At 40.4% G+C, this 13,536-nt stretch overlaps 1 protein-coding gene across 1 annotated transcript; it reads right to left on the minus strand.

Annotated features, from left to right (window-relative positions):
• Positions 1-7,363: 7,363 nt before the first annotated feature.
• LOC146267742 (uncharacterized) lies at positions 7,364-12,146 on the minus strand. The gene is made up of 10 exons (XM_084709969.1): positions 11,308-12,146; positions 10,660-10,742; positions 10,280-10,356; positions 10,091-10,189; positions 9,872-9,958; positions 9,739-9,789; positions 8,835-9,398; positions 8,370-8,666; positions 8,015-8,199; positions 7,364-7,877 (listed from the first exon to the last, which is right to left on the minus strand). Exons 3-10 carry the CDS (start codon positions 10,295-10,297, stop codon positions 7,823-7,825), a joined length of 1,356 nt encoding a protein of 451 aa, XP_084566095.1. The 5' UTR covers positions 10,298-10,356; positions 10,660-10,742; positions 11,308-12,146; the 3' UTR covers positions 7,364-7,822.
• Between the last annotated feature and the right edge of the window lie 1,390 nt (positions 12,147-13,536).

The following is a 13,536-nucleotide window of genomic DNA, read 5'->3' on the forward strand; positions in this document are numbered from 1 at the left end:
CTGTGAGGCAGGCCTTAATCCTAGCTGATATCCCCGGATCGGTCGGGAGGAACGACAGGTACAGCTGCGTGTTGTCAGCGTAGCAGTGGTAGGAGAAGCCATGGGAGGTGATGATTGGTCCAAGTGAGGTGGTGTACAGAGAGAAGAGGAGGGGTCCAAGGACGGAGCCCTGTGGGACACCAGTGGAGAGCTGGCGAGGGCCTGACAGTTTGCCTCCCCAGGAGACCTGGTAGGATCTTCCCGACAGGTAGGATGAGATCCACTGGAGTGCAGTGCCAGTGATGCCCATCTCAGAAAGTCTTGAGAGCAGGATCTGGTGGTTAACCGTGTCAAACGTTGCAGAAAGGTCCAGCAGAATGATGACGGATGACCTGGAAGCCGCTCTGGCAGACTGGAGGGCAGTGGTGACTGACAGGAGGGCAGTCTCTGTGGAGTGGCCAGTCTTGAAGCCCGATTGGTTGGGGTCAAGCAGGTTATTCTGAGAGAGAAAGTTTGACAATTGGTTAGATACAGAGTATATATAATATAATATAGAGTATGGACCTTTGAAAACATTTAATGTGGACAATGAGGTAAATGGTGAAATGTTCACCCAAGCCCTGCCCGCTGTACCAAAAGACATCTTCTCTACTAACTGGGTAAGGATCAGTGGGGTCGAGTACAGAGCCGGATTAGTCATTTGCAGTGGCACAGAACCTGAAATACCTGTGTTTGAAAAAAAAAAAAAAAAAAGAAGTGTTTCATAGTGAACAAGCTTATGGTTGACCATTTCAATTAGCACTTTCATGCCTACAACATGTTTGTAAGTGATGAAAAAGATGTGGTGAAAGCAGACTGTATTCAAATGTATAATCCGTTTGACTTACAAAGTGCTTATGGTGGTCTTCATATTGTACCATTATTTTCTCTGTAAATGTGCATAGACTTAAGTTGTATGGTGCTTCAATATTGTTGTCTTCATTAAAAAAGATGAATTCATTGTATGTTAATTTTTTCCTGTGGTGAAAAAGCATTTTCAGAACATTGAATGTAACACAACTGTTACGAATACACTTTAAAGTGTTATAATAACACTGAAGGATTTAAATCAACACTTTCAGAGTAAGGGAGTAACACGATTTAAAGTTAAAAATGCTATTTAAAGTGTCATAAAATAACACTGAATTAATTAAATTGACACTTTAAGAGTAAGGGAGTAACACGATTTAGAGTTAAAAAATGAACTTACTGTTGTAAAATATGACTGAAATATTTAAATTAACACTTTAAGAGTAAGGGAGTTACACGATTTGAAGTTTAAAATACACTTTAGTGTTGTAAAATAACACTGAATGATTTAAATTAACACTTTTAGAGTTAGGGAGTAACCCAATTAAGAGTTCAAAACACAATTTAAAGTGTCATAAAATAACACTGAATGAATGAAATTAACACTTTTAGAGTAAGGGAGTAACACGATTAAGAGTTCAAAATACTATTTAAAGTGTCATAAAATAACACTGAATCTTAGGAATTAAGATGAGTTTAGTGTAAAAACTACTCTTCAATGTGTTAAGAAACAACACTGAGTGTTACATTTTTGACACTGTTATGGAGTTAAAATATTAACACTATCCAAAGTGTAAATTTAACTCTGAACTGGTGAGGATTATATAAACTCAGGGAAAGTGAGTTTTTGCAGTGTACCCGGTGCCCTGTCCCCCTCAACAGAAGCCCCTCCCCCCCCAGATGTCTGCCAGAGAGAGGAGGAGGCTGGCCAACAACACCAAGTTGCAAAAAGTAATTTCAGATATCCATCCATATTGGAAATGCTGAGTTTACGGTAAGAATACACAATTCTTTTAACTGGAACATATTTAGGGGAGGCTGGAACAGAGTTGGATCATTAAGTATGAAAGGCTAAATCTCTTCAGGTTTAGGACAGGGAGGCAGATGACTACATCCTGTCAAGGTGTGGTCAAAGAGGGTGAACCCAAAATCAGAGAGAGGCAATACAGGATCATCACTAAAAGCTTACTGACACGTAAAGACACAACAACGCAACAAGGACAGACAATGAGACCAATTAATACCGGATACTTACTATGTATACTCACAGAAGGACCAAACTAACCATATATACACACATAGGACCAAACTAACCATATATACACACAAAAGGACTGACACAAAAATCATCGGGAGCGTGAGCTCCACAACTGGATCAGGAGACTGCCGTCTCTGAGCCGCCGTAGCAGCACAACAGATGTGTTCACTGGCAACATACGCATCTTACTCACACAACGAAGAATTGAGACAGGACTGTCATGTGCTTGGGTTTCCAACAGAGAAGAAGTGAATGATGATGATGATACTGATTGTAAGTATCCTCCCTAACAGCTGGTGTCTCCCCTATGATGATGATGATGTCTTCAAGTCTATCTCCATGGCCCAGACCAATTTTTTGCTATTTGATTTTCTTCATTTCTCTCATCTTTTCATGAAAGTGTCAATCTTGTACTTTTAAAAACCTCCCATAAATAAATCCATGATTGAAATGTGTGTATGTAGTGTTAATGTCAAAAGATACCCAAAGAATGCAACAATTGAATTGCAAGCCAGCTCTTTAAGTGCTTAGGAGGTTAAAACAGCCATTTTATTATATTATTAAATGTCAATTCTCTCATTTACTTTAAGTGTACTTTAAACAAAGCAAAATTATTTTGTTTCAGGTTAGCTTGGGAATATCGCCAATCCTATGAACAAATCAAGCATAATTTGTCAAACTTGAAAAAAGGTATTTTGTACTGAACAGAAGGGTTAATACTTCAAACATCTGGTTGTACAGTAATCAAGTCCTATCAGAAACTTATGAAACTTTGTACTGTATTTGTCATTCTGTATTCTGTACCAAAGGCTTTGAAGGCTACCTTCCACAAGAAAATTCAGAGCTGTTGTCTCTCCCACCCCCCCAAAATCACAGTGGACTGCAGCGTATGATCCGCGCTGCTGAGAAGGTGATCGGCTGCTATGTGCCTACCCCAGAGGACCCTGAGGCCAGCAAGAAGATTGTGGGTGACTCCTCCCACCCTGGACACTTTTCCAGCTCCTCCCATCTGGCAGAAGGCTGGGGTCCATCAATATTACATTTACATTTAGCAGACACTCTTATCCAGAGCGACAGGGAGTACAGGGACATTCCCCCCGAAGCAAGTAGGGTGAAGTGCCTTGCCCAACGACACAATGTATGTCTGCTGCTGGCCTCTTCAACAAGGCCAAGGACATAACACTTGTATTCATACAAGTTTATCCACCACCTATTTATATGTCATATTGCATTTTTGGTAACATTTACATATATATTTTATATTACATATTACATATTAGCTCTTTGGTATTGAACTCCTTTCAAATTAAACTTTTTTAAATTAAGTTTCATTGATTCTTAGGCTACAACCAATAGGAGTTAGGCTATTCATGCCTTCCTATCCCCACCAAACAGAGACACAGATCAACAATTACTTTATGAAATTGAGGAGACACTTTAGTAAAGGAAGTGTGTAGGTTATGAACTACGAACTTCCCCCACACACTTTCCCCATCCGTGCTGTTTCCTTGTCTTCCAGCGGAGATAACCACGGGACAGAAATGCTGCGACTGCAGTGAGATTTTAGAAGACATCTTCTGTGAATTCCAACACGACCTCTGCATGCTCAGAGTAGTACTAGTAGGCCTACACACAACATACTTTCTCAAGGCCGCAAGAAGCTGCAAGGTTCTCCAAAGAAATCCCAGTCAACGTAGCTTCCATATAGGCAACAATCTATTGATTTGAAATACCGCGCTGCTGAAATAGCCGACCAGCCTTAAGCAACGGCTTACTGTCAACATCAACATGCGCATAGGACAGTTTTCATTGTCCGACATAAGTTTTTGTAAGATTTAAATACGCCTATTTGAAGACAATTTTATTTTGCGAAGACCTATTATAATTGGGTTGACTTTAATTGCACATTATATGCCTAGATATGTGTTCGATCATTTAACATTGTCAAATTGTAGGCCAGTGTCTTATCATTAAAATTGGGGAAATTACTATACCCAGTATTCCAGTGTTCCAAAACACATAAAAAATATCCCAAACTTTTGGACGGATGTTATAAAATGTTTGTTAAATGCTTTACACCAAAGTCCCTTTAAATGCTAAACTCTGTATAGCATACTCCTGGAATATATCCAAAATACTTTATAGACTCATCTTCTGGATTTAGGACTTCTTCAAGCCAGGAGAGTTTATTGCACTGTTGGAAGAGTATATGGACCAGTAGCCATGTTACAAGAGCCTAGGATATGGACGCTCCAGAATGTGGATAAGGAAGCTTTTGCATATCGTCCTGGCAAGACTATGGGCAAGCAGAAACACTTTGTTCAGCTCTTGGAACCACATGAACATTGTGAAAACTTTAAATGGAAGCCTAGTAGAAGCGAGCCATGGTCACATTTACCCGTGAGTCTACAGACAGAGACGTTGTTACTGACACGTGGGCCTGATGGTCGCTAGATGGTGATTGTATTGTCTAATTATTCGCTTGAGCCATGTTTGAATACCTACATGAGTTTTTTGTTTCAGTCTTGAAGATTGTTGCCGCTCTAAAATAATGGAACATAAGAATTGCGCTTGTAACTCAGCCTACATACAAATGTATGCCCCTATGTGACACAAATGCACTTCGTATAATTAAATTATCATTTTGCTAAAATTAAATATAGGCCTATTATAAATCCTGGAATTTGATCTAGTATTTTCGCTTCTAGTGTCAGGCTAACCTGAAAGGATATTGTAAACAATATAGGGAAATATTGTAGGCAATTGTATTTGTATTCTTTCCAATTTCGATGCAAGTAAGCTACATATTTCTGGTTCCACACTGTAAGGCTGGGTGTCACCCTGCCCCCCACCTCTCATATGCTAAATTATTGATTTGCTGGACAGAATTGTTCTACTTGATGGGTCTCACACGTCCTATAGGGCTGTATTGGCAGAGACCCGAATGATCACACCCCTTTGTCACTGGTCACTAGGACATTCATCTGGGACAGTTGGTTATTTGCACCAGAGGGACTGTAATGTTAAATAACAATCACACCATCCTGCACACACCACTGGAGGAGTGGTCTCAACAGTTGAAGAGGAAGGTGAATTGAGGATGACTGAAATTATCATTAATAGTTTTGTTCAGTTCTAAACAGCTTTTAATGTCATGTTAGATATGTTATTGTGTCTTATTTTGTGCATCACGTTCTAGTAATATGTTTAGTGTTGTGAAACATTTAGGCCTACAGGATTTACAGAGTTTGTGCATGTGTAACGGGGGTAAAATACGTGGTCTTCCTCCGCCAGAGCCGTCGTTCACTGCCATCGGGAGTCGAACCTGCCACCTCTTTACTGCCAAGTGGAACCACTACCAACTATGTCAAAGAAAAACTAACTCTTTATTGACGCGCTTTGTTGACGCTCTTACGTAGGCCTACCTGATGAGTAAGTTGTACCGATTCACACCGGTTACACGTCAAGTCAAAAATTGTGTTTACATATTCGTCTTGCAAAAGCGTCACAATTGGTCTACTTCAGCCACTGAGTAAACCGTTGATGGTCCAATTTGAATGTGTACGCGTGAGGCAATCTTTCTTTTACATAGTCGGTGTCCCTATTTAGGTTGGGTGTAGGCCTATAGCCCTACAAGACGAAGCTAGCCTACCAGTCACTTCAACGTGCGTTGAGTGCCTATAATCATTGTGATTACCTTTGTTAATGATGTAGGCCTAGTAGATTTGCTAAACTTGCTACAACAAGGCAGCCAACTCAAGCCATTTCTCCCTGTGCTCATTCAATATAAGTCTACGGCTCATTCAGCTCAATGTACTCAATGTGCTCGTGCCCTGTTAGTATCCGCAAGCACATTTGCATGCAACTTTTATTGACGTAGGCAAATAAATGGGGTGTGAGTTTACCCATTTCGGATTGGTTTCAAATTTAGCAAAAATCTGGAAAAATTATTCTATGAAAAAGCTAGTAGAATGAGCCAGGTTTGAGAATCGAACAAAAATTATTGGGGGAGATAGTTTTGTAAATGTTGACTGGAGTTGATACAATAAAAACGACCGGAAGACACGGGAACCTTTAATCACTCCCAGACTGGAAAACAATTTGATCTGATGGGAGATAGGCTAAGGTGAACCAGTATCATTTTAAATGCTAAATTAAAGTTTATTAGTAAGATCATTATTACATGATTACACCAGCTCCAAGTAAACTGCTCTCCTTCAAATTCACCCCAATGGCTCTTTTAAGACCCACCCACTGGTGTCTAAAATTGAGTAAAGTCCATCACATTTTCTCGAATGTCTTCCTATATTGTATATGAATCAACTACTTAGTTATTAATAGCCTTCGTGATGACAGGTTATTCTACTCTGATATACAAAGGAAAACTGACTATAATACCAAACACATTTATTTATTATAACAAATACTGTATTATAACAAATGTATGTATTTATTAACATTTGTTTGCATAGCTACTGCATGCTTGGTATCTTGACAATAACACAACTCTTCTGGTGGAAGACCAAGACATCTGTCAACATATCTGGTTGAAACGTAGACGATCTTTTAAGCTAACGATACTTTTAGTTCACAATATCAATAAAACATGGTAGCTAACGTTATCATATGGCAAACATAACAAAACAAAGTAGCAGATAGCTAACGAATTAGCTTAATAGCTAGCAATGTTTGTGTACTTCTTCCTTATTTTTTCTCCCTCTGACATCCTTTTCTCAAACGGGTGCTCCTCTTTGTAAAGACATTTCATTGTTTTACAGGTGTATAGTACTTCTACAACCAGTCTTCTGAATAATATTGGAGAAGTGTCACGGTCACGTTGGTTGGCTCGATGCAGCATACGTTGTGAGAGCCAAACTGTGACGTCAGGAAGTGTTTTGATGCCGAGGGATCCAACTTTCGCTGCTAAGGTTCTGTAATGTCTAGGTGACGGCTATGAGATTGTCCATCAAGTCCACTATGGCCCAAAGTCCAGTTTAGACTACACATTTTGTCAAGTTTACATTGAAACAATCTTTGTAGAGATTTTCTGTGTGACCATTCATTTTTATTCTTTCCTTTATCAGACTCCCAGAAGAAAACACTAGTCCATCTCCACTACAGCAAGCCCACTTGAAGCAGTACAGTATTAATCATCAAGTAGTAACCATCAAAAAACAAATACCAAATGAAAAACAAAATGTTAACTTTATTGAGAACAACATTTTGTCAAGCATCTGTGATATGGAAACAAAGTCTGGTGTGTAACTGATGATGTCATAAGTGTGTATGTCTACATGATGTGTGTGTGTGTGTGTGAGAGAGTGAGAGAGAGTGAGAGAGAGTGAGAGAGAGTGAGAGAGAGTGAGAGAGAGTGAGAGAGAGTGAGAGAGAGTGAGAGAGAGTGAGAGAGAGTGAGAGAGAGTGAGAGAGAGTGAGAGAGAGTGAGAGAGAGTGAGAGAGAGTGAGAGAGAGTGAGAGAGAGAGAGAGAGTGAGAGAGAATGAGAGAGAGTGAGAGAGAGTGAGAGAGAGTGAGAGAGAGAGAGAGAGAGAGAGAGAGAGAGAGAGAGAGAGAGAGAGAGAGACAAAAAGAGAGAGAGAGAGACAGAAAGACAGAGTCAGAGACAGAGAGTGAATGTGTGTGTAAGGGTGGAGTGTGATGTCATATGTGTGTATGTTTACATGATCTATGTGTAGTGACAGACAGAGAGAAAGAGCATGAGCATGTATGATGTTTGTTAAACATCTGAACAACAGCCGCATATGAGTTTGTGTGACAGCCACAGCAGAAACCTGTCAATCGTAAGAAAAACATAAAATGTAATCTGTCATACCTATATGCATTCTCTCATCCTAACACTGAGGGTCTTAGTGTCTTCACCCACATTCTACTACCCCCTCCATTTAGCCTTTCTGCTATCTGCCCTCACCTCTTTCCCACATTCTTCTTTTTCTTTTTCTCCTCCTTCACATTGGTTTCAGAGTATTCCTCTGGCTGTTTGTCACTGGCTTCCAACACAAGCAGTGGTTTGACATGCTGCTTGGTTTTGGCCGTTTTCTCCCTTTTGCCAGGCTTCTTTTCCCCTTTGCCAGTCTTCTTCTCCTCCATCACACCCTGAAAGCAGAACACAAGCTTATATGGATGAATCACTGAGCTAAGAAAAAATTTAACCAATGAAATCACGGTTCTTTTCCAGCCTCATTAGTCCGCAATGTATTTAATTAACTTAAATGTATTTAACAGTGAATATCATCATATATTTGCCTATGATGATGATGACTCACCTGTTGGAGCCCTTCCAGTCCTCCTTGGAGCAGCTTCTTTACATCACCGCTCAAGTGGGTGATTGGTGCCAGACGATGGGGGGGTAAATACCCCACAGCAGGCAGAGTCTTAGGCCACGTAGGAGTCACAACTCCAACGGTGACATGGTTGAGGGGAGTCAATGCCCGGGGAAGCTGCCGTTTGGGGAGGAGGGCCTCAGGAGTAGGAGGAGTCAGAGGGGGGGATTCCTTGGCATCCTCAATGCGGGGGACCACAGGAGTGATCTCTGTCTCAGTGATCTCTGTCTCAGATAGATCCTGGGGAGACAGAGTCACAAGAGAAAACATAACCTTTTGGCCTGTGGGACCTTGGATATTTCCATGGCTCTGTAGGATGACAATCAACAAACAGTGCCATGCCATACCTTGAATCAAACAAAAGCTGAATAAATGAATACGTACAGTAGGTCTGTACTAATTACTTACAACTCGCTGGATGGAGGACTTCTCTTCCAGAGAGGGTTGGACCTGTGGTGGGGAACGACACACCTCAGGTGGTGGGATACTCTCAGTACAGGCCCTGCAGGCCAGGCGCAGCTTCTTAACCTCTCTCTGCCAGTTTTCTAGGCCCGTCAGATTGAGTTCATCTTTGCAGTCCTCCATCACCACTTGGATCAGCGCATCAAAATCTTTGCTGACCCGCATATACTTCTGCGCCTGAATCCTCTGGAGCCTTCTCCCTCTGACTTTATAAACAAGTCTTTTCAGAGACGCACCCATCAGGCCTTGTCCCTGGCTCTTCACACGAGACATCTCTTTAAAGTACTCGTTGGTGTCCAGGATCTGCTCCTTTGTTTTCATGAGGTCCTGTTCCAGGGCAACCAAGGATTTTTGGAACCTTTTCATGATTCTTGTGTCACGGGACTGCCTGTCGCGCCTCTTCTGATCGTGTAGCATGGGGGGGTGCACATCATTAGAGACGCAAGGTTCGGTCTCGGCTCTCACAGAAGAAGGAAGAAGGCCCTGGGCTTCGTAATCCATAACGTGAATCTAGGGAGACCAAAAGTAAAGTACAATGTGCAGGAACAGAGGAGAGGAAAAATGTTAAAATATGAAGATCCCTATGGGGAGGAAGGTCACGTGGGTCAGATGGCTGAGCAGTTAGGGAATTGGGCTATTACTCAGGAGGTTTCCAGTTTGATTACCAGCCGTGCCCAATGAAATTGTGTCCTTTGGCAACGCACTTCACCCTACATGGCTCGGGGGAATGTCCCTGTACTTACTGTAAGTCGCTCTGGATAAGAGCGTCTGCTAAATGACTACATGTGGGAAAAGCTGATTCAGCACAAGCAGAAAAAGCCAGTTCATTGACCTTTTGTCACACACATACCAGGCGTTTATCCGGAAGTGGATTCTGCTGGCGGTCACGGTCCTCATCAGACTGTGAGTCAGATGGAAACATTGTTCACACAGTCTATCTTCAAAATGTAATGTACCTTGATGCTTTTGATGCACAAACTGACCAGAAAATCTCTCTCGCTGACTGAACGTAGAGAGAGGTCATCGTAATCTACGGTCTGACGGATAGTGTTCCCACCACGTTCCACTTCCTACATTAGAGACACAGTCACTCAGAGGTATTTCACCATGTTTGATGATTAACCATTCAGGTTTATGTAAAATAAGGATCTTACCAATTCTGTGTCATCCCTTTCACCTATCGCTATGCATAAACTACTGACCAGAAAATCTGCCTCATCAAAGGAATGGAGTGAAAGATCATCCTGATTTTTCCAATCAGTTTCCACCTCTTGGATGGTTGTCCCATCGTGGTCAACTTCCTACATTAGAGACACAGTCACTCAGAGATATATTTGACCATGTTTGCTGTTTAAACATTGACATTTAAGTTGATATTATTAGGCTCTTACCATTTCTGCGTTGTCCATTTTTCTAACCAGTCCTGTGACCTGACTGGAAGAGTTTGGTTTCGGCACACAATGATTGGCTGTGAAGCAATTGAGAGAGAAAACTTGTAACTTTTGTAGCTGCAATGCTGTTGAGGTTTGATTTACAGGCCATTTGTGGAATGAGTCTTGAGTCTCTTTTTATTGATGTGTGGTCAGTTATAACAAAACACACAAGAAAACATGTATCAAAACTTGCTTTAAATGTATTTAATGCAATGATATTGACAGTAACTGCATAACAAAAGTGTGGATTAAATTTAGAATTAAATTATATTTTACGTGTAAAATTAGGGGAGTAGGGGAGTAGGGGAAACATTCATGTGTAAATAAGAATTACTCACCAAAAAACACAATTGTCTGAAGAGCCTGAGAAAGTCTTCTGAGAAAGCTTGCAATACAAGTCTTCAAGTTACTATTCACCTGCCTGTTCAGAAGAAATGTAATGTAGCTGTGTGATGTTTCATTCAATTATGAATATACACCATTATGACGTTTTTGTACGTCATAATGTGTAGCATTCAAACATACTTTTTATACAGAACGTATGTCCGTAAAATAAACGTGTCAATATTCTTCATTAGAAATGTGTAATTACACACAAGCATGTAGCTCAGACTACTCCAATAAATACGCAAACAGTGCCCACTATGCAAACCACAACACGTACGCTGTGCGATGTTACTTTGCCCATCTGCACTACACGTTCAGTCATGTAGTCCTTTATATTGGCAACATATTTCCTGTCTGTATAGGTACCGACCAGAGCCATTAAATTATTTGTATTATTATTAAGCTTTAATGATTGATTTATTATCAAAACTTGCTTCAAACGTATTAGAATTTTGAATCTCAGGGACATTTTAGTTGTACAGCCATGATATTTACGGTAGCGCATTACAAAAGTGTGGATTAAATTAAGCATACAATTATGTTTTGTGTAAGATTACAATAAATAGGGGAAACATTAATGTGTAAATAAGATTACTCACCAAAAAAGCACAAAATTGTTTGAAGAGCCTGAGGAAATCTTCTGAGAAAGCTTATAGTTTAAGTTACTATTCACCTGCCTGTTCAGAAGAAATGAAGTAGCTCTGTAATGTTTCACTTAAGTATGAATATACACCATTGTGACGTTTTTGTACGCCACATCATGTGTAGCATTCGGACATACTTTTATAAAGATAAAACGCATGAAATGCTGGATTTTACAACGGCATGGAACGCGATATAGCCAATCACAATCAAGGATGGGAACAACCAGTTTTACAATGTCAATATTCCTCATTAGAAATATGTAGGCTATTACACACAACCATGTAGCTCAGATGACTCCACTAAATAATACGCAAACAAATGCCCACTACATACTACAACAGTATGCTATATGTTACTTGGCCCATCTGCACTACACGTTCCACCATGTAGGACAGATTTTATTTTGAAATCCATACACAGCCAGCAGTCCTTGGCAAAATCTTAATTGTTTGTATAGGTGCACCCAGAGCCATTTAAGTATTATTACTAAGCTTTTCTTTCCTTTATTTTTTAAGAAAAGTAGCACGACTGCTCACGTTTCCCACGAAAACATTTCAAATAGCTACTTTGCATGACACCATCTCTCGCTAGCTGGCCCAGCCAGCTGCTCCAATCCAAGTGAACTGTTCCTGCTGGAGAAAGAGGTTCAGCGCAGGAGTGTCACCGTGTAGTTCAGTCGAACGAAAAAAAGCACTTAACTCGGGTAGCCAATTCGTCATGCAGAACAACAAAATTAACGCTCACATCCAGCAGCGCTCGCAAGAGAAGACTAACATGCTCTCTGAACATAAAACGTGACAATCACCGACAAACGACAAACACAAACTCACTCCTTAAGTACAAAAAACATAATTGGCAACAGCCGAGGACAAACGGGTACACAGGTGCGCGTCATTACGCATCCCTAATATTCAGGAGAGAGCGGGAGCGTCGAGGCCCGAATCTCCGAGTAGGCGTAACAAGGAGAGGAACTGTATTCAGTCGTTATTTTAAAGGGAGTTATTGTAGCTTCCAAGAGCCAACAAGTTTGAGTAAGAAACAGAAGAGTATGCTACTGCACATTTTAACCCTTTTGTTCTTTACTCAAAAATGTAAATTGTCCTAAACCTTTTTGAAAGTGAAAAAGGTGCAGTCTCTCAATTTTTTTCCAGAGCTTATGTCAAATGTCTTACCTTCAAGTAAAAAATATTTACTGAACAGATAGGTGACCATGTCAATACAGGACATGCTAGGGACCTTTGCTTATAATGAAACCATGCCCAATCTCAACACCAATCTGTCACAAGGATGATACCAAGCGTTTTATTGGAAACACTGACTCCATGTTTTCTACCCATACCCACCCAGAGACATACATTGTTGAATGATAGGGCTGGGATGTTTTGGTACATTGAAGTGAATAGTGTGTTACATACATGGTTGTATAGGGAGACTGGAGGTAAAAAATATCACTCAATCTCTCATGTTCTCCCTCTTTCTTTCAACTGTCTCACACTTACAAACTACATCTCCATCTATCAGAGGTATGGGAATGCTGATCATTCTGTAAAAATTTGTTTTTTACCAATGACCTTAATCACTTTTGCTTTCAATTTATCACAGAGTAGAAAACAGTCAATAATTTGAAAATAGAAAAGTATTTCTAAAAATTGTTGACATTTATGAAATGTCATATTAAGACAACTGAAAAAATCTGTACATTCTCAATAATTGAAAGAGAGCAGTCCATCTGTGACATGGATATTTTCAACTTGATAGTTATAAAGTGGCTTTGCAGAAATGTCTTTCAATGTGATATTTCACCTGAGCAAATAGGTGAAGACAGGAGGCTTACAAAACATTTTCTGAAACATTGACAGATAATACAGACTGACATAGGAAGTGGTCCGTGTACGTGAGTTTAATTCCTTATATCATTATAACGGAACACGCATGAATACGAAAAACGTTTGTGAGTCCGTTTTTTTTTTTGACCAAAAAATCTATGCAATAAGGGACAAACTACAGACTAGTCCTGGAGGAGTGGTCATCAACACTGAATTTGACTCTATACCCAGCATGCTGCATGTTGAGGCTCTTACTCACTTTAACCCTATTTCTATGGAAGCGTTCATCGAGCTGGTAGATTCCTCGAAACCCATCAGCTGCCTTCTTGATCCCCTCCCTGCCAAACTTTGTAGGGA

The sequence above is a fragment of the Hypomesus nipponensis genome, chromosome 11 (genome assembly GCF_054491055.1).
Source record: "Hypomesus nipponensis isolate SF chromosome 11, ASM5449105v1, whole genome shotgun sequence".
Taxonomy (NCBI): domain Eukaryota; kingdom Metazoa; phylum Chordata; class Actinopteri; order Osmeriformes; family Osmeridae; genus Hypomesus; species Hypomesus nipponensis.

What these genes read in the sequence shown, in the direction of transcription:
- LOC146267742 (XM_084709969.1), bottom strand. An exon ending in AGTCCTCCATCCAGCGAGTT is followed by an intron (nt 8,667 to 8,834) that starts GTAAGTAATTAG and finishes CTGTCTCCCCAG; the next exon opens with GATCTATCTGAGACAGAGAT. An exon ending in GACTGGAAGGGCTCCAACAG is followed by an intron (nt 8,200 to 8,369) that starts GTGAGTCATCAT and finishes TTCTGCTTTCAG; the next exon opens with GGTGTGATGGAGGAGAAGAA.